General features: G+C 41.2%; 1 protein-coding gene across 8 annotated transcripts in view; it reads left to right on the forward strand.

Annotated features, from left to right (window-relative positions):
* Positions 1 to 21858, forward strand: part of tom1l2b (target of myb1 like 2 membrane trafficking protein b) — a 71959-nt gene that overhangs the window by 26266 nt on the left and 23835 nt on the right. For all 8 annotated transcript variants that reach the window (XR_013578951.1, XR_013578950.1, XM_078558527.1 and 5 more), the window contains exons 4-12: positions 673 to 822; positions 5023 to 5157; positions 6299 to 6451; positions 8594 to 8710; positions 10298 to 10431; positions 12382 to 12430; positions 12759 to 12882; positions 20203 to 20332; positions 20450 to 20525. Coding sequence is in view for 6 of the 8 variants with exons in the window: in XM_078558527.1 (XP_078414653.1) it covers positions 673 to 822; positions 5023 to 5157; positions 6299 to 6451; positions 8594 to 8710; positions 10298 to 10431; positions 12382 to 12430; positions 12759 to 12882; positions 20203 to 20332; positions 20450 to 20525 (1068 nt within the window). In the remaining 2 variants the exon portion in view is untranslated. The remainder of the gene's footprint in view (positions 1 to 672; positions 823 to 5022; positions 5158 to 6298; positions 6452 to 8593; positions 8711 to 10297; positions 10432 to 12381; positions 12431 to 12758; positions 12883 to 20202; positions 20333 to 20449; positions 20526 to 21858) is intronic.

The raw sequence follows: 21858 nt of genomic DNA on the forward strand, positions 1-21858 counted from the left end.
TTTTGAAGATTTAATGTGGGAACCTGGGCTTTCAGTATCCAAACTTTGCAGTAGTCACTAACATTTTATTTTTATCCTTTCATGGGTTGTGGGCATCACCCAAGCATTTGTTGCCTGTCCCTAATTGACCTTGATTTGAGTGGCTTGCTAGGCCATTTGTGGATCTGGAGTTGCATGTAGGCTAGATTGGGTAAGGACATCCTAAAGGATCAGATAGGATTTTACAAAAGTTTCTAGATTTATTAATTGAATTCAAAGCTACCATGGTGGGATTTGAACCCATGTCCCCAGAGCATTAACCTGGATCTCTGTGAATTACCACTGCACCATCTCACCTGAGATTAACAGCCTTCATTTTATGATGTCCTCAAACCCAATGAATAAACCGTTGATTGTGTAATTTATTTGTCAGGATTTTTGATTAGAAGCTTAAGAGTGGTGTTGCAACTGACAGCTAACAGCATTAATAGCTAATTCTACCACCAGTGATCTCTTAAGAGGAGTTTGGAGTATTTTAAAAAGAAATAAGCTTCTACTACATCACTTTTATAGGGAAAGAACAGACGAAATATTCTATCACATGCTTGCTGTCTCAGATTAATCTGTTGCAAGGAACCGAGTGAGTGTTTTAAATTCAACAGATAATTTCATTTATCTCACTTTCATAATTAGATTTTGGAGACATGTGTTAAGAACTGCGGTCATCGTTTCCACGTCCTTGTAGCCAACCGTGACTTTGTTGATGGCGTATTGGTAAAAATTGTCTTGCCCAAGAATAATCCACCAGCTATTGTACAGGATAAAGTCCTTGGATTGATTCAGGTAAGTGTTTTTACAATTTAAAAATACATTTGCTTCTCCATTGTGTAAATACTTATTCATATAAAAGTTTTGAAAACAACTTTCACATTCAAGATGCCATATTTGGTATAAAGTATCAACAAATCACAATTAACTTTAAAAAAAATATAAAGAAACCTAGATTTTTACTGTTGTTGTTATGAACTTGAGATAACAAGCATAGGGATCAGAGGCCACCATTGTAGAGAATTAGCTTTTAAAGGATTCAACCTCAATTTGGACCATCCCTCTGGAAATACCTAAGCAACAGCTTTAAAGCAATAGACTTGGTGAGCATGTGCGTACTACAACTGCACTTCAGACTCCATATTATTCACAAGTAATACCATGAATTATCAGCTGGTATAAGACATAGGAGCAGAAAATAGGCCATTCGGCCCATCGAGTCTGCTCCGCCATTCAATCATGGCTGATAGGTTTCTCAACCCCATTCTCCCGCCTTCTCCCTGTAACCTTTGATCCCCTTATCAATCAAGAACCTATCTATCTCGGTCTTAAATACACTCAATGACCTGGCCTCCACAGCCTTCTGTGGCAATGAATTCCATAGATTCACCACTCTCTGGCTAAAGAAGTTTCTCCTCATCTCTGTTCTAAAAGGTCTTCCCTTTACTCTGAGGCTGTGCCCTCGGGTCCTAGTCTCTCCTACTAATGGAAACATCTTCCCCACGTCCACTCTATCCAGGCCTTTCAGTATTCTGTAAGTTTCAATCAGATCCCCCCTCATCCTTCTAAACTCCATCGAGTATAGACCCAGAGTCTTCAAACGTTCCTCATATGTTAAGCCTTTCATTCTGGGATCATTCTCGTGAACCTCCTCTGGACCCTCTCCAGGGCCAACACATCCTTCCTGAGATACGGGGCCCAAAATTGCTCACAATATTCTAAATGTGGTCTGACCAGAGCCTTATAAAGCCTCAGCAGCACATCCCTGCTTTTATATTCTAGTCCTCTCGAAATAAATGCCAACATTGCATTTGCCCTCCTAACTACCGACTCAACCTGCAAGTTAACCTTAAGAGAATCCTGGACTAGGACTCCCAAGTCCCTTTGCACTCCAGACTTCTGAATTCTCTCCCCATTTAGAAAATAGCCTATGCCTCTATTCTTCCTACCAAAGTGCATGACCTCACACTTCCCCACGTTGTATTCCATCTGCCACTTCTTTGTCCATTCTCCTAACCTGTCCAAATCCTTCTGCAGCCTCCCCGCCTCCTCAATACTACCTGTCCCTCCACCTATCTTTGTATCATCTGCAAACTTAGCCAGGATGCCCTCAGTTCCTTCATTTGGATCATTAATGTATAAAGTGAAAAGTTGTGGTCCCAACACTGACCCCTGCAGAACTCCACTAGTTACCGGCTGCCATCCTGAGAAGCACTCCCTTATCCCCACTCTCTGCCTCCTGCCAGACAGCCAATCTTCTATCCATGCTAGTACCTTGCCTCTAACACCGTGGGCTCTTATCTTACTGAGCAGCCTCCTGTGTGGCACCTTGTCAAAGGCCTTCTGGAAGTCCAAGTAGATAACATCCATTGGCTCTCCTTTGTCTAATCTATTCGTTACCTCCTCAAAGAATTCTAACAGATTTGTCAGGCATGACCTCCCCTTGATGAAACCATGCTGACTTTGCCCGATTTTACCATGCACTTCCAAGTATTCTGAAATCTCATCCTTAATAATGGACACTCAAATCTTACCAATGACCGAGGTCAGGCTAATCGGCCTGTAATTTCCCATCTTTTGCCTCACTCCCTTCTTAAACAGGGGCATTACATTAACGATTTTCCAGTCCTCTGGGACCCTCCCTGACTCCAGTGATTCCTGAAAGATCACCACTAACGCCTCCACTATCTCTTCAGCTATCTCCTTCAGAACTCTGGGGTGTAATCCATCTGGTCCAGGTGATTTATCCACCTTCAGACCTTTTCAGTATGTTGTAACCATGGTTCATTGGTCAATGAAAGTCACTAATTGAGCACCAAGAATTAGAAGCAGGCTATTCGGCCCCTCAAGCATGCTCCAGCATATGATATAAGATAATGGCTGATCTGATTGTGGTCTCAACTCCACTTTCCTGTCTGCCCACCCCATAACGCTTGACACACCTGCTGATCAAAAATCTAATTCAGCCTTGAACATATTCAATTATCCAGCCTTCACTGCTTTCGGGGAAGAGAATTCCATAGACTAACGACTCTGAGTGAGAATTTCTACTTATCTTCATCTTAAATAGACCCCTAATTTTTTTAACTGTTTCCGTTGGTTTTTGACTTTCCCATGAGAGGAAACATCCTCTCAGCATCCACCCTGTCAAGCCCCTTCAGAATCTTACATGTTTTAATTAGATCACCACTCATTCTTCTAAACTCCAATGGATACAGGCCCAACCTGTCCAACCTTTCCTCATAAGATAACCCCTTCATCCCAGGAATCATCGAGTGAACCTTCTCTGAACTGCTTCTAATGCCATTATATCCTTTTAAGGAGACCAAAACTGTACACAGTATTCCAGGTATGGTCTCACCAATACCCTAGCATAACTTGCCTACTTTTATACTCCATTCCCCTTGCAATAACCACTAGCATTCCCAATGGTACAGCTCCTATATTTCCCCAATACTGATGCCAGTGCCTCATGAATCAAAACCTATTTCTTCCACGCCAGTCTTTGAACTACACATTTAACTCCCTAATCTTATTTACCCTATGTCAATTCATTCGTGGCTAAGGTAATAACCCAGTGATGATTACCTACTGACATTCTTCTTTTAAATTTAGTGCCTAGCTGCTCATAATCTCTTTGCAGAACCTCTTTCCTTGTCCTATCTGTGTTATTGGTACCTACGTGGATTACGACAACTGGATCCTTACTGCCGACCAAGTTCCTCTCCAGCCCCGAGCTGATGACCCAAGCCCTGGCACTGGGCAGGCAGCATAGTCTTCTGGATTCCCTGGCTGGAGAGAACTGTGTCTATCCCCCTGACTATACTACCACACATTCCTATTTACTTACCCTGCATGAGTATCTTTCTGTGCCACAATCGGTTTTCTCATCCATCCTCATCCATACAAGCTGCAAGAACCTCAAACCTCTTGGAGAAGTGCAAGGACTGTGGCTCCTCCATTGCAACCTTCTGGATCCAAAGTATCCAGGTTACTTTCCCCCTCCCTGATGCATTGCAGTGTCCGCAGTTCGGCCCCTAACTCATATTAAATCTAAGCCGAAGCTTCTCAAGCTGCAGACACTTGCTGAAGATGTGTTTGCCTTGGATCACACCTGGCGCCCACCAGCTCCCACCGACCGCAGCTGCCACACATCTGCCTTGCCAACTTTATCTTGTTTTAATTTCATTTTTGTTTTAATTAATGCCTCTAGTCTTGCTTGTGCCTCTAGACTTAGAATTTCAAATTCTACGTTCTACTCCCTAGATTTAAATTGCCTAGTTTAAGTAAAATTAATAAGAAATTATCACCAGCCAATCACGTACCTGGCTCCCTGTGATGTTACACCTCTTTATTTCCAAACACAGGCTCTGGACCCACCAATTGCGTAATGGCCCTGCTGTCCTCAAAATCTCTCTGCTTTTTAACTTTTTTAATTTAACTGTTCTTTAGTAAGTGCCAAATGGGTACTATTAAAGTCGCATTTCATTAACCAATTGCAACTCAATGGCTTAGTGAGTAAATGTGCAATATAGTGTGATTTTTGTGCCCTCGTATCATGGCCAGAATGCCCTAGCAATCTGATTTTTTTTTTTCGGGCATCTCTATCACTCCCATTCCTTTCCCAGTTGCTGAACAGGCAAGGCATGCCCAAGTGTTCTGTGCTATGCTTTCTAAGCTGGGCTGTACCCAGACTTAGTGTCAGCCCCAGTGCAAGGCCCACTATTAATTGCTTGAAACAGCAATGCATTTTTGTGCCCTGATGCTGCAGTCGCAGAAAATTTAGATGCAAGACTGGATACATTCCCTACAGCTCGTTAACAGTGGAATACCGGGCCTAGACCTAATGCTGTGGTCTTTGAATGAAGCCTGGAATTCCCAGGAGCAGAAACCTGACATACCAGACCGTTACAGGAAAATGTGCCATGAGAATTATTAATCTTCCTGTGCGTTGGAAAGATCCTCTGATACATTGTTTGGTGTCTTCACTCCTAGGCTTGGGCTGATGCTTTCAGGAGTAGTCCAGATCTGACTGGAGTAGTTCATATTTATGAAGAGTTGAAGAGAAAAGGGATGGAGTTCCCAATGGCAGACCTGGATGCACTGTCTCCAATACACACACCAGGGAGAGTAAGCGTTAACATATGCCAGTGTGCATTTGCAGTATTAACTTACATATAAACTGCATTTACATCAACGCAAACAAAATCAGTTGTTGAAGTTGAGCATACAACTTTTAGGTGAATTTATAGGTTATAGTTATGACCTGCAAATGGCACAAAAGATTAATATAAATGATTATTTTAGTGTTGAACTCCTTTCGCACTTTTAATGGGAACATTGGTCCAGGTTAATATCTACATTAAAATTGCATGGGCTGCCTTTTTTACTCATGGAAGAGGGATTTGATTCATTTGCAGCCTATATAAATGTCAATATAGTAATGAATGCCTTCTGTGGTGTGATGTTGTTAAATATTACGTTATTTAAGAAAATTCAGCAATCTGTTTTATTTTATGGACAAAACTGTTCCCCAGTTATCTCCATATTCACACTTTCAAAATAATGAAAATAAAATTATATTCTGCATGCAGAATTCCTCCATTGAACTAACTGCCTTGCATAATGGGGACAAGCAATAATTTTGGTGTTTGTGTAAAAAGTTTGAATCAAAGATTACCTTCTGAAGTGAGGAGGGTCTGCTTTCAGATTGGTTACTAAATTTCAGGTTCTGCTTTTTTTCTAAAGTACAAACAATAAATACTGTTGCACTGCAATTGTTGAGCTTATTTTCAAGTGGAGAGAAGTCTTGGTTCTTTGATATTTCTGAAATGCAGTAACCAGTGTTCTTCTGTGTACTTGGTGTAGCTGTAGAGCCTCATTGTTATCTCTGCTTCAGAGTTTCCGTGCACTTCCATGTTTGTCCAGGGACTCCTCCCTTTTCAATTTTTGTCAACATCATTGTAACTGGCCTATTCTGTGCTTGTTTAGAATTTTTCGTAGATTTGATGCTACATTTTGAAAGTTTATCATTGAAACAATTTTAAAAAGCACTTGTTTTGAAAATGTACTGTGATTGATTAAGCTGGATGAATCAGTGAATTTTAATTCACCTTACTCCATTGAGGAAATACAGTTGCTTTGTCAGAAGTTGGAAAGTGTTTATTAGCATTCATTCTGAACTTCTGAAATAAAAGCTATTGGAGTTTCAAACATTGTTTCCTTTTTGCACTGAATATATGTGGTTATATATATATTTTTTCAATTGCAGTGTATTCCTGAGGTGGATCCTGCAATGAACAAACCAATGCCTCAGTCCCTGCAGAAAAACACAAACAGCTTGCCACCTGTACCGTCCACGCTAACTGCCTATTCAGTCCCTCAAGGCCTTCCAACTGGACCAATCACTGCGAACGTTGAACAGGTGAAAAAGCAAGTTTATTTATATAGTCCCTTTTTAAGAACACATGAAATAGGATCCAGAGTAGAATGTATGGCTTCTTGAGCCATTCATTGTGATCATGGATGATCATCTGTGAAATTCTACGTTCCCTCCTGCTCCCCATATCCCTTGATTCCCTGAGAAGCCAAAAATCTTTCAGCCTTGAATGCGATTAATGATGGCGCATTCACAACTCTCTGGGGTTGAGAATTCCAAAGCTTCACAGCCTTCTGAGTGGGGGGAAAAAAAATTCCCTCCATCTCAGTCCTAAATGTTTGGCCTCTTGTCCTGAGACGATACCACCATGTTCTAGATTCTCCAGCCAGGGAAACCACCTCAATGTCCACCCTATCAAACTCCCTCAGAATCTTGTATGTTTCTGAGGTCACCTCTCATCCTTCTAAACTGCAGGGAGTAAAGGCCTAGTTTACTCAGCCTCCCATCATTGGACAACCCTCTCATCCCAGGATCAAATCTAGTGAACCTCCAATGCACCACCTTCAAGATAAGTATACCTTTCCTTAGATATGGAGACCAAAACTGTGCACAGTGGTCCAGGTGTGGTTTTACCAAAACCCTAAAATTGTAGCAAGACTTCCTTGTTGATGTATTTTAGTCCCCTTGCAGTAAAGACCAACATAAAGGCTTGCTGTGCATTCATGCTAACATTTTTTTGTGTTTCTTGTACAAATCCCTTTGAACATGAACAGTTACATGCTTCATGCTTTTTAAAAGAATTCTGCTTTGCTAGTCTAACAGAATTAACCTCTCACTCACCCTCATTATACTCCATCTGCTACCTTGTTGCCAACTCACTTAACCTGTCTATATCTCTTTGTATCCTCCTCACAGCTTACATTCCCACCTAGCTTTGTATCGTCAGTAAACATGGATACATTACTCTTGGTTTCTTATTTGAAGTAATGGTTTGGATTGTAATTAGCTGAGCCCTGGTACCAATCCTTGCAGAACTCTGCTAACCAAAGCCTGTCAACTTGCTAATGCCTTGTTTATTGCTACCCTGTGCTTCCTATCCACTAACCAACCCACCATCCAAATTAATATAATGTAAAAAATGTCTCATGGCGCCTCACAGCATTATAAAGCAAGGCTTGACCCGAAGCCAAATATGGTGAAGCCAAATAGGGCAGATGGCTGTAAGCTTTGTCAAAGAGATGGGATTTAAGGAGTGGCTTAATTGAGGAAAGAAAAGCAGACAAATTTAGGGAGAGAATACCAGACTTGAGGCCTAGGCAGCTGAAGGGACCAATGGTGGAACAGTTGAAAATGGTTGTTCAAGAGGCCAGAATTAGAGAGTACATATCTCCAGAAGGTTAAGGTGCTGGAGGAGATTACATAGATAAGGAAGGTACGAGGTCGTGGAGGGATTTGCAAAAAAAATGACAATTGTATCGTCGAACCGTTGCCAAATGTTTGTAGGACTCGCAGCTCCCCAACCGCACAGAAAGCAAGGATGGTAGAGTATTTACTATTTAAAATTCAGTGCAAATAAGATGATTCTATTTTGTCAGTTAATATATTGTACATTCTGCCTTGGGCACCGGTGGGTTATGCATACATGTATAAAATCAGAAAACGCTGGTGAAACTCAGCAGATCTCGGCCATATGGACTTGAAACGTTAACTCTGTTTCCCTCTCCACAGATGCTGCCAGACCTGCTGATTTTACCAGCATTTTCTCTTTTCATTTCAGATTTCCAGCACCTGCAGTATTTTTGCTTTTATACATACTTGTATTTGCTTTAACCCCTCATGGGAAGGCACTAAAGGAATTTGTTTGAGTATGACATTTGAAACCTTTTTTTTGCTAGCTTTTGCACCAGAAGTAGATGTGATGCTGGACAAATTATGTGTTACAATGCAGTAACAGATAAATGGGGTATGACTGGGATGGTGCAGTAGATTCGACAATGTGATACTGAACCAATTATGTGTTACGATGCAGTAACGGATAAATGGGGTATGACTGGGATGGTGCAGTAGATTCAACAATCACCACCTGGTTTTTCAATGTGAGTGAGTCTGTTTCTGTGTTTGTAATATTCTGTGTTGGCTAATCTAAGGGTTTACCCTTTGTTTTAAGTTGAGCCTTTTGTATGGCAGCTTGCCAGGTTGCGCACCGAGCTGGATGTTGTCCGTGGGAATGCAAAAGTGATGTCTGAAATGTTGACTGAAACGGTCCCTGGGCAGGAAAATCAATCAGACTTTGAATTGCTGCAGGTGAGAATGCTCAAGTTATTTGAGTTGCATTTTAATCTCTGTTAATGTGTGGTATCAAACCTCAGTAAAACAGGGACCCACATCCAGTTAATCTTGAGGCTAAATTCTCTAAATTTCAGAATACTTTAAAAAATTTTCAATATCTACAAGTTCTCCTGTAACACTACATTGCATTATCTGTAGTACAATCTGTAGGCAACCTTGTGGCTTATTCAGGGATTTCCTTTTCAAATATGTTGAAACATAGGGCAGAATATTGCCGTCAGTGTGCAGGGGCAAGCCCAGCAAGCCGACGCGTAAAATGACACGCAGTGACGTCTGGCGTGCATCGCGATGTCATCGTGTGTCATTTCAATATTTTGTTCAGCAGGCACGTGTTAGAGATGGCTGCATGCCCACCGAACTGTCAATGGCCTAGTAAGGCCATTAAAAAGTAATTTTGACTTGTTAACAATGCTGCCCGTCCAACCAAGGTTGGTGGGCAGGCGAAAAGCCCAAGCGGCCTTCACGTTTTTCAGGAAACCTCATCCACGGGTAGGATGAGATTTCCTGAAGGTTTTATAAAATAATTAAATAAATTTTGCACACTTCACAAACATGTCCCAGCTCATGTGACACTGTCACATGAGGGGACATGTTTAAATTAATTTTTTATTTTATTTATGAAAAAATGTTATTATCTACTTTAATCTCCCTGAGGCAGCTCTGTGCCTCAAGGAGATTGCTGTGCTCTTTTGCATGCATGCACAAAAGAGTGCAGCCCCCGACTGTCCCTCCTCCCCCTGCCTGCACTGAGCGCTACTGGCCGCATGTTACGCTGGGCAGGCCTTAATTGGCCCGCCCGCGTAAAATGGCAGTGCACAGCTGATCACAGGCAGTGATCAACTCTGCCCACGCCCACTCCCAAACAGTCCACCCGCCATATGAAAAATGCACCCCATACTGTTGAAATAAGCGGCATGAGGTTATTGTCTTGAAGGGTGGCTGTTTTGAATGCGTTGGAAAGCTCTCCTCTCTCTAGGATCTGAAGCTAACTCCCACTGGAAGTCATAGAAAGTAAAACACAGAAGGAAACTTTAGGTCTCTCACTTGCACTGATGCTCATTTGTAAACCGGAGCTATCTATTATAATTCCATTGCGTGGCTTTTTGTTAGTATTTACATTCGTCCTTTTCAAGTGCTTATCCAATTAGGATGAATGTCGTCTGTGCTGTTAGGTGTTAGAATCCTACGAAAATTGTGTCTGAGGTAGTTTTGTCCGCTGAGCATACAGTGCAGAAGTGTCCCATAATTCAGTACCAATTGTCACTAAATTAAGAACTCAGAAGCCATAGTGTGACTAATGTGAGAAATGGGGGGGAAAAATCTCAGTTGGCCTGGAATTGAGCATGTTAGGGGCAATTCCTACTGTTTGGCTTGTGCATTACCCAACCTGGGACAGCTTGATACACTGAACTAAAGCAAAAAAGAAACGCTATTTTAAATTCTCTGCTGATCTTCGTGCACCAAAATTCTTTATAGAGAATTGTTTTATTGTGCTTTTAGTGACATAGAACCAGTTAACACGTCCTGTGCTCTTTAAACAAGGAACTAAACCGTACATGCCGAGCAATGCAGCAACGAGTTGTAGAACTTCTCTCCAATGTAACCAATGAAGAGATCACAGAGGAACTTCTACATGTAAATGATGACCTTAATAATGTATTTCTTCGGTATGAGAGGTGAGTGATTAGCTTGCTGCTGCTTTTGTACAAATTATTTTCCTCATCTGCGACAGGTTTAGCATAACACTAAAATGTGTTGCATTTGATGACAGCAGTTTCTAAACGTTGCTGGTTAGTTCTGCCATGCAAATTGTGGATGATGGTTTGTAGCCTAGAACTGCCAAACTTTATTGTTTTAAGACAGTTACAGTTTCTCATCTAATCCTGAGTAGAGAAGGACAAAAGGAGATTTGAGGGTTTTTTAAATTATTGAAAGGTTTCTGTATTAAATAAGGAAATACTATTTCTATTCTGGTTGGGAGTTACTGATAAGGGGTTATCAATGTAAAAAAGTCACTCAGAATGAGGAGAGTTCAGTAGAAATTGAGCGTGAAATGCATTGCCGTAAGGTGTTGAGGCAGAGACTATTGCATCCTTTAAGAAATGGTAGATAAATATTTGAAAAGAGGAAAATACAAGGCCATAGGAAACAGCAGAGCAGTAGGATTAGTTTTTGATTGCTCCAGCAAAGAACTAGCACAGATGTGTTGAGCTAAATGCCCTCCTGCTGCATTATAATTGTGGTTTCAAATCCTTCACTGTTTGTATTGATATTTAGACCCCTATCCCTAAGTGTGGAGATGCAGAAATAAAAACAGAAAATGCTGAAAACATTCAGCATGTCTGGCAGCATCTGTGGAGAGAGAAAAAGTTAACATTTCAGTGACCTTTCATCAGAGCTTCAAATGCAGAATTAGTTATCAGGGCAAGTGATTTGTTGCTTTAGTCTATGTCGAAATGGGTATTTTCACTGTCTTCATGATATTTTTAATGCAACATACAGTTGGGCAACAATTCGTGTTATATGCAGTAAATGTAAATATTACCAAGTTTGTTACAGGATTCTTACACTCTGCCAAACTTTCCCTAGTAACTTTCTGAACTGCAAAATGTGGAAATCTGAATTTCCTATTGGTGCCCTGAAATGTCACCACAATTTTCTGCAAGATATACTGGTACATTTATAGGCTCAACCTAAGTAATTAATGATAATTCAAATTGGGCAAAAGCCTGCAATAGGCTTTGAGGTTACTTTTTTTTTAGGGAACGTAACCAAATTGAGGGGGACAGAGTTAGAGAGAGAGATGTTGGGAGCAAAAAGTAACATAGATATTGTAGCCCAAGTGGTTTCCGTTTCTGTACCCCGGGCAGGATTTTTAGCTCAGTGGGTGGGCACACGCCCAACCCAACCGAGTGTCAGATGACATCCAATGACATCACGTGCACTCGCGATAATTCAGTCAGCGGACGTGCGCCGAAGTCGGCAGCATGCCTGCTGACAATTAAAAGGCCTATTTAGGCCATTTAAAAGATAATTGAAGTAAATTTTTCACTGCCCGTCCAACCTTATGGTTGGCGGGTAGGCGAAAAGACCAAGCAGGCTTTGCACTTTTCTGGAAACCTCATCCACGGGCGGGATGAGGTTTCCAAAAGCAAATATACATTAATTAATTTTTCATAAATAACTTTCCTGCTCATGTGAGGGGGGACATGTTTCATAACATTTATCAAATCTTTAATTTTTTTCAAATGAGCTGCCTCAGGGAGATTATGAAGCATGCACTCACGCGCATGTGCTTGGCTCGCACTCCTTCCACCTTAATTGGCCCACCAGCATGAAATTGCCTTTCGGGCCTGATCACAGGCGGCAGTCGGCTTCCCAACCGCCCCTGCCCGCCCCCGCCAAGCCTGCATGCCAAAGGCAAAATTCTGGCCCTAGTCTTTGTGTTTTATAAGGCAGCAATGTGAGAAATGCCACAGCAAACTGAACTTCAACAGTAACTAACTAAGCAGAAGATTTTGGGTTTCTTATGGTGCATCTCCATGGGGACATTCTGGAGCCTTTTGAAGTTAACAGCTAATATATAGCCATATGGCTTTTTTTGATTTTTCATGTCTTCTGTGCAGTTTTGAACAATGCAGATCAGGACGTGGAAGCCAGGATGCAGAAGGTGGTGTAAGTAATGCATTTTTAAAAATTGATTTAAACATGATCATCTGCTGAATCATGGTTGTTGTGTAAACACTATATAATTTATTTGTTTCAGCAACCACAGGGATTAATTTTAAGACATATATTCCTTTTAGATGTCTCCAATTGCACCCTGTTGCTCTACTATCAACAAATTTAATGCCTGTGTAAATTTCTGAGAATGGTGGATTAAAGGGTTTTGGAGTCTTTTCACCAAAATAAGTGAAAAGGGTGTTTTACACAAGTTTTTAACAAATGGAAGGTTTTAAAATATCATGCATTCTGTTCACTTTTCTCTCTCTCATTTCATTAGGTATTGAATGAAGTTACGGACACAGATAATCTAATAGACTTGGGCCCAGGATCCCCTGCAGTTGTGAGCCCAATGGTTGGAAATATGACTGCTCCCAGTCTGTCCTCTCAGCTCGCTGGGCTAGGTAAGGAAGCTGTTTCATTATTTTTCTGGCCAGATTATCTAACCTCGGCAAAATTACCCAGAATTCCCTAATTCCTGCTTGGGATCCCAGTAAATAAAGCATTAACATGTGATCACAGTTGCCAAATATAAAGAATTGCTGTGAAGAGTTGTTTTGTCAGCTGATAACGTTGGGATTGGTGACTCCTTATTTTGATTAACCCAATAAACCCATGACAGCGTGACCTTTTTTATGCAACCTTTCCAGGGTGATGGATGGTTGTTGGCATGTTAATCAGATTTCAGCAGATAAGATTAGACTGTATTTCAAGGATGTCTGTGTTTCATTACTACCTGCCACATAAAAAGGGTTGTGAACATTTTTTTAAAAAACCAAACCAATTTTTATTGGTGTTGCAGATGATTTGTGGAGAAAATGTTTTGTGCTAAAGAGACTACATTGACTTAATCATCTCTATCCATCAATAGCGATGAGAAGCAGGATCCTGGTCTGATTTCTTCTCTCCAACCCAGGGATGTTGTCCAATTATTGCACCTCTATAGGAACCCAACAGAGATTAGCTAACTAGCTAGTTTGAAGATTAAACCTGGAGCCTTCTAGTTTGTTAAGCTTAATATTTTGTTAGGTAGTGTTCTTTTTCCTCTTCAGCTATCAGTGAGCAATGTGAGGTGATTTCCTCTCGTGCCTGTGTGTGGTAACATTGTTTTTAAAAAAAAAAACTGGTATTACATCTGACATCGGAATCAGCTGCCATACTATCAACAGAAGAAACAACTCTCATTTATGTCGCAGTTTTCATGACCACAGAAGATTCCAAAGCTTTTTACAGCCAATGAACTACCTTTTGAAACGTAGTCAAAATAGGAAATGTACAGCCAATTACACACAGCAAGATCCCACAAACAGCAATGAAATGATGACAAGATAAGCTTTTATGTAATGTTGGTTGAGGGCCAAATATGGGGAGAACTCCTGTGCCCTTCAAGCTATGCAGTGGAACCTTTGACATCCCCCTAAGGGAGCAGACAGGGCCTCGGTTTAATGTCTCATTGAAAGACAATGCCTCTGGCGGTACAGCACTCCCTCAGAGCTGCACAGGGAATGTCAGACTAAATTTTCTGCCCAGATCTTTGGAGTTGGACTTGAACCCACAACCTTGTGACTCAAATGAATGCTACCACAGAGGAGATAGTCTCACTCATTTATAAACTCGCTACCAATAGCAATTAGAGGAAATACCCCTCATTCATGTCTTTTTTTTTTTCTAAATTCAAAACATGAATTTCTGCCTAATTGATAAATGATATTGAGAGCACCTTTAAAACAAGATTGTTTCATGTTGCTAAACCTGATTTCCAAACTTTATTCATGAGTTAATAATGCTTCAGGTCAGTGGCCCCTCATCGGAACTGGAAAAAATGTTAGAGATATGACGAGTTTAAAGCAAGTATGGAAGCGGGGAGGGGAGGATAGGACAAAAGCGGAAGGCCTATAATACGGTGGAAGACAGGAGAGATAAATGATGGTGCAAGGGAAAAGGGGGTGACAATAGAACAAGTAAAGAAGTAAAAGATGTGTCTCAAGGGGTTATAAATGAGAAAACAGAATCATTGCCAACTCTGCTGCCCAAAAACAAAGCCAAAAAACACAAAGCGAGATGGGCAGAGGTTACAATCGAAAATTCTTCAAGTCTGTGTTGAGTCCAGACAGCTGTTAAGTGCCTAATTAAAAGATTAGGTGCTGCTCCTGGAGATTACATTTGAGTTTCATTGGAACAATTTAGGAGGCCAAGAAAAGAGTTGGATTGGAGTAAAGAATTAAAATGGCAGGTGACTGGAAGTTCAGGGTCACCCTTGCAAACTGAATGGAGATATTTTACAAAGCAGTATCCCTAATGTAGAGGAAACTATCATGAGTTGTGAATACAGTATACTAAATGGAAAGGAGTACGAGTAAATTGCTGCTTCACCTAGGAGGAGTGTTTGATAGTAAGAAAGGAGGAAAGGACAAGTGTTGCATGTCCCGCACATGCATGCGAAAGTGCTGTTGGAAGAGGACGGTGTTGGGGATGATAGAGGAGAGAACCAGCGTGTCGCAGAGGGAATGGTCCCTTCAGAGTGCTGGGAAAGGAAGTTGCGTTTAGTGTCATCACACTGGAGGTGGAAGAAATAACAAGAGGATGATGCATTGAATATGGAAGGTGAAGGCAAGGGAAACGCTATAGTGGTCTGGGGAAGGGGTTGAAGGGATGAGAGCAGAAGTGCTGGAAATGAAATGGATACGGTTGAGGGTCCTGTCAGCCAAATTGGAGGGAAAATTTTTCGGTTGAGGAAAAAGGGAGACATATTGGAAACGTTAGTAGATTGCACAGTCAGAACAGATACGAAGGTGAAACTGGGAGAATGAAACAGAGTCTTTACAGGAAGCGGGGTGTGAGGAAGTGTAGTTAATGTAGTTGTAGGAATCAGTGGGCCTCAGGGTGATCAACTGTCCCATACTTTATGGGAATTTCCCCTTTTTTTTTACTTCTCCCGCATTCTGTAATGCTTCCTCCCCAGAGCGCCATTGTAATGTGTTTCTGGTGGTCTTGTGCTTCTTGTATCTTCGGTAGTAACTGCACATGTGCTGCTATGATGTCAGCCCATGCCTCCCTGGAGTTGGACTGGAGCCAAGAAGGAATGAGGAGCACTGGAGCGGAACCTCCGCGTACTCACTCTTGCAAGTAAAAATTCAGTACTTTAGGTAAGGACCTAAAGGGGTGGTTCCAGGATGAGGCCCAGTAGCCCCGAGCTGGGTAGGCAGGGGAGTCTCAGCGCAGCCTGAGGCTTGCCTTGGGGTCAGGCTGGAGGCTCGCTCAGGAGTAAGGGCGCAACCCGAGGCTCGCTTGCGGTTGAGGCGACACCTGGAAGAGAAACCAACCAGCAGCAGGCCCAAGTCTGTGGGGTGCAGTGTGGGTTTGGAGTCTCAGGTGAAGTGGGGGATGGAGTTTACTGATTTAGAAGGGGGAGGAATTTGGGGAGAGGGGCTGCTGAGTATGTCCGTTGGGGAAAGGGAGTTGGGTAGAGTTGCGTGTGTTTGAGTGCTGGGAACAGTGCGGAGCTTCAAGGACATTAGGGGTCAAGGCGGCAGATTGTAAGTGAAGTATTTTCATACGTAGAACATGTTTTTGTTTTTGGGCAATTCTTTTGGGTCTCCTCAACCCTGATGAGGCTATGCACGTCGTACCCTGAACCCCGCCACCTCCATTGGCCTTCAGTCTTGCTGACACTCCCTCTGGCCTGTGGTCGTGCCAGCAACCTCCCACCCCCCTATCAAAATGTCCCTTATTTTTTTTTCCCCACAGCATTGGTCACCCTGATAGACCTATAGTGGATATTGGTCGATGGTCTATTCAGTAAGTAGAGACAGACAAGTTAGGAAAGGGAGAGTCAGAGGTGGACCATGTGAAGGTGGGAGCAGTATGGAAATGGTGGCAAAATTGATGAAACTATCCAATTCCAGGCAAGAGCAGGAAACTGCACCAATATAGGGATCAATGTATTGGCAAGAAGCTAGGGAGGAATCCAAGTAGGACTGGGGGGGAAAAAAGAGAATGTTCCATATATCCCATATAAATGCAGGTTTTTCCAGTTCCCCATAGCAACAATGTGTAAAAAAGTTCAGCCAGGTGGAAGGAGGTGGTGGATGGAGACTGGTTGGGCCTCTGTTCAAGGAAGAAACTGAGAGCCCTCAGACCATTCTGGTGGGGGATTGAAGTGTAGAGCCTCCTTTAGATGCATTTTTTGTTTCTTGTCCATTTGTTAGGAAATAGAGATACTTTAAGTAAGCTATATTTGTATTTGTGGGTGTTAGGAATAAGATGTATCTTTAAGCTTAAATTCAATTTATTATTTTTTCTATTTGTGGGTTAAAATGTGAAACCTGGAATCAGGCTTGTCGAGTCATAACATCAGCTGGAATCATGAGGTGGGGGCTCATCTGGGATTATTGTTTATAAGGTTGGATCTCTTATGCGATTGGAAATCCTTGAACATTGGTGGGATCTGTGAATCTTTACAAATTGAATACATGGAGGTACAGAAGTACTGGGTATAGGAATTAGAGTTGCTGTGAGGTCTATGATATGGGTTGGAATGCAACATGGCTTTGGGGGTTGCTAAGACTTTTTTACAGATAGAAAATGTAACGCTGACTAGCTTACTCTTAGTTACTTTTTGTAAACCAACAGAATTGACAGGTAAATTGGAGTTAGAATTACCCATAGGGGCGAGGAAAGCAGACGTAGTTGAGCTAAGAGCGTGGCAATTGAATTGGCTAAGATTCAGTTGCAAATGAAAGACTTGAATGGGAGGCAAAAGAAAAGGAAGGAGAAAGAGAGAAGGAAAAAGAGAGCATTTAAAACAGAAATGGAAAAGTGAAAACTTGACCGCCAGAGAGAGAAGTTATCAATGGAGGAAAGAGAGAAGGAACGAGAGGGAATACCAGCTTAAAAGGCTGGGCTTTAACAGAGAAACCCCAGATGCTGAGGAAGATTCTGATGGTGAAACAACCGTCTTCAACTCAAAATCTAGTGGGGAGATGTTTAAATTTGTACAAGCTCTGCCAAAGTTTGAGATAAGGGATGCAGAGGCATTCTTTATTTCATTTGAAAAGGTGGCTAAGCAAATGAAATGGCCAAAAGAAATCTCTACATTGCTCTTAAAGAGTAGGTTGGTGGGTAGAGCTCATCATGTCCGAAGAGGTATCAGTGGATTGTGATGCAGTAAAAAAGGCTATTCCAAGTGTATATGAATTAGCCCCTGAGGAATACAGGCAGAATTTTCAGAACATAAGGAAATAGCCTGGGCAGACCTATATTGAATTTGAGAGGGTAAAGCAAAGTAATTTTGACCGTTGGATATGGGCATTGAAGGTAGAGACAACATATGAAGCTCTTAGGGAAATAATTCTCTTGGAAGAATTTAGATTCACTTCCCCCTGTAGTTGGAACCCATGTGGAAAACCAGAGGGTTAAAACAGCTAGACAGGCAGCAGAAATGGCTGATTCTGAACTGGTCACACCCACAAACCGAAAAGGATAGAAGGTGAAAGGAAGGCAGGTAGCCAGGGAAAAAAAGGGACAGTTGGAAATTCCCAGGAAATACCTTCCTTTCTGGTGAGGAGGAGCTGAGGGTGGGAGTGAGATTCGAAGGTGGGACATGGTTGGGCAGATTGCAGGAGATTAAATGGTAGACCCAATTGCAGTAGTAGGAATACCTAAGGAATCCTAAGGAAATGGCTGATAAAACTGTAGCACTGGTACAGGAGAAACATGTTCCCTCAGAACCAACAGGAAAGGGGAATATGGTTCTGGATAGTCCAAAGAATTCTTCTTTGATTTCTGGTGAAGGAAGTCAAGCTATTTGAAGTTCTAAATGTTTTGTCTCAGAGGGAGAAGTGTTCCCTTACTCCTCTAACAAAATAAGTGAACAGATTAAAGTTTGGAGAGATACAGGAGCAGATCAATCATTCATGGTGGCTGATGATACAATTTGTACTCAGGGTAGTTTTATGAAGGAAAAAGTATTAATGGAATTTATGAACCTGATTTTTTGTGTAAAATCAACTTGCAAAGTCACTTTACACTTTATAAATGGAATTATTATGGTGGCAATTATTCCTAATTCACCTATGACAGGGGTAGATTTTATTCTGGGTAATGATTTGGCTAGTGGAGACAGTAATGTGGCAATGACTGTGTTGCAGCAGGCAGTTGATCATGCTGATCTTAACAAACTTCAGAAAACTGCTATGGCCAAAAATGAGATGCTTATTGCAGATAACAGTAATGAAGGAACCCCTGATTAATGTAGAAAACCAACTTTCATGTGTAAAAGAAGAATTTGCTCATGAAAAAAGAGAATTGGTGAGAACAATTGAGAGGTGTTCACAGAAAGTAGAACACTTGACTGAGGACTTGAAATTTCTAAATGATAAACTTGTAGAAGCAGAGTTAACAAAGGTCAATCTTCAGTTAAAACTTGATGAACTTCAAGCATTAGTAGTCTCTATGAAATATCGTGGAAAATACCTTGAACAAGAAAAGGAATTGATTGTAAATCAGAATAATTGGTTGAATGCAGAATTAAAAACCGCAACTAACCAACTGTTAGAATTGCATTGTGAAAAAAGCAATGAGATTCTTGAACTTCAAAGCAAACTGGGGAAAAAAAGGAGAGAGATGTGTGGTATGGAGTGCCACAGTTCTAAAGTTGCTCCTGTGAGTAAAATGACCTTGCTGAATTGTGGTCCAGTTGAACAAAGAACTGATCTAAGTAACACTACTGAGTAATCCAAGTAGTGGGCAGTACAAAAACAGCTAACGTGCCTGCAGAATTGGAAATTAAGAATTATCAACAAAGTGTAAAATGACCTTTTCAGGTCAATGATCAGAGATGCTGATTTACAAGTGCTTGCCGGTGCTAATACACAAGATACAGCAGTTGGAATCCAGGCTAAGTGGACAGTTTGCAAAATCACATTCAAAATCTGTAGAGGAGAGGCATCATATAGTTTGTGGATTATGGAGAAGAGTTGAAAGGTTGAGTTATGATAATGCTATGATGTACAAATTCTGCTAATCTTGTTGCATTTATTGACTTTGTTTAACATATTTGTATGGTACAATATGACATGTATAATTGGGAAATATATTTGTATAGTATGTAATAAGCTATTGTCAGAGGTTTATGATAAGTTTTATGAGGTGGATGTAAGGTCATTGTAAAGAAACCTTCACTGTTGTGAAGCTTCCTTTCTTTCAAGGGAATGGTGTTAGGGATTAGAGAGTTTAAGTAAGTTATGTCTGTATTTGTGGGTGTTAGGAATAAAGTCATATCTTTAAGTTCAATTTATACATTTTTTCTATTTGTGGGAACCTGGGATCAGGCTTGTCCAATAGTAACATCAAATGGGATCATAACACATTATCACCCCCTTTTGCCTTGCACTCTTGTCCCTTTTGTCATTTAATCTCTCCTGTCTTGCACCCTATCAGGGACCTTTCCTTTTGCTCTACCTTCCCCACCCCACTTTCCCGGCCGCTATACTTGCTTTAAACCTGTCACCGCTCTAACATTTTCCAGTTATAATGAAAGGTCATTGACCTGAAATGTTAACTCTGTTTCTCTCTCGACAGATGCTGCCAGATCTGTGTATTTTGTGCAGTTTCTATTTTTATTGCAGGTTTCCAGCATCAAATGTTTTTGCTTTTGTATGAAGTAGTTTGTTTTATTAGCTACACCCTGATACTGGTGTAACTGCTATTGACTTTTCTTTCAGACCTGGGTGCTGATAGTGTTAGTGGTACCCTGAGCTCATTGACCAACTGCAATCCGGATGCTGAAGATTCGGCTAACTTTGATATGTTTGCACAGACCAGAAGTAATTCTCTGGCTGATCAGCGCAAAAAGTAAGTGCACCTAAGTCTGAATATGAACGCGTGTGATAGTTGCACACGGGGAGTTGTAACTTCCCATTGAATGCCTATCTACTGCAAATGTTTGAAATGTATATTTCTTGCTTGTAGTGTAACATATGAGGACTTGCAGTCAATTGGAGGTTTGGCAACTGCCATTGATGTTCGACAAAATAATGCAGCAGTGGTAAGAGCTTTAATTTTTGTAATATGTCTTTGAATTGAAAGAAAAAATTCCTTCCATGTATATGTTTAAATTCTTTCACAATAGTAAACTGTTTTGGTATTTCAGTTGAAAGATGGGTGATTAAACCATCCATGTGTAGTTTGCTAGTTATGCCAAATGAAAATGAAAAATATATCTGAGAAATTCAATTTAAAAGAAGACCTTTTGTATTTTAGCTATGTGCATTTTATTGTCTTGCATGCTGTGTGCTACCACAGTTGGCTGTATAGTTGCTTTCAGTTTAATCGACAGTCCCAAAGATGCCACTAGATGTTGCTTTATTCATATTCCTCTGCTCAAGTATAAGGCTCGTGTTAATCCTTTTCTGAGTGCTAAATTTCCATGGCACTTTAATAGAACATCATCCCCCTTGTATTGCTCTTGGCCAAAGGCCATGGGCTCTCGACTCCCTCTCCCACTCCTCCCTTCTCTCTTTCTCCTCCATTCTCTCTTTCCCCTTTCTCCCTTCTCTCTTTCTTTCTCTTCCTTCCTTCCTTCCTTCCTTCCTTCCTTCCTTCCTTCCTTCCTTCCTTTTTTCCCTTCTTTTTTTTCCATCCTTCCTTTTTTTTCCATCCTTTTTCTTTCCATCCTTCCTTTTTTTCCTTCCTTCCTTTTTTCACTTCCTTTTTTACCTTCCTTCCTTTTTTCCTTTCTTTCTTTCCTTTTTTTTCTTTCCTTCCTTTTTTCCTTTTTTTTTTCTTTCCTCCTTTCCTTTCCTGCCTCCCTTTCCTGCCTCCCTTTCCTGCCTCCCTTTCCTGCCTCCCTTTCCTGCCTCCCTTTCCTGCCTCCCTTTCCTGCCTCCCTTTCCTCTTTTCCTTTCTTTCCTCTTTTCCTTTCTTTCCTCTTTTCCTTTCTTTCCTCTTTTCCTTTCTTTCCTCTTTTCCTTTCTTTCCTCTTTTACTTTCTTTCCTCTTTTACTTTCTTTCCTCTTTCACTTTCTTTCCTCTTTTACTTTCTTTCCTCTTTCACTTTCTTTCCTCTTTCCCTTTCTTTCCTCTTTCCCTTTCTTTCCTCTTTCCCTTTCTTTCCTCTTTCCCTTTCTTTCCTCTTTCCCTTTCTTTCCTCTTTCCCTTTCTTTCCTCTTTCCCTTTCTTTCCTTCCTTCCCTCCCTCACCACAGCTTTGTAGCAGCTGGAATAAAGCAGCACAGTCCCTTGTATATACTCATGGACTGTGTAGGGAAGCACAAATGCCTTTGCATGACATTGTACCCAGTGTTATGGTTGAGATTAATGCAAGGTTTGGGAAATGACATGTGTAAGCTTATATTCAATGACATAACACAAATCTCCAAT

Source organism: Cetorhinus maximus, chromosome 15 (genome assembly GCF_964194155.1).
Source record: "Cetorhinus maximus chromosome 15, sCetMax3.hap1.1, whole genome shotgun sequence".
Taxonomy (NCBI): domain Eukaryota; kingdom Metazoa; phylum Chordata; class Chondrichthyes; order Lamniformes; family Cetorhinidae; genus Cetorhinus; species Cetorhinus maximus.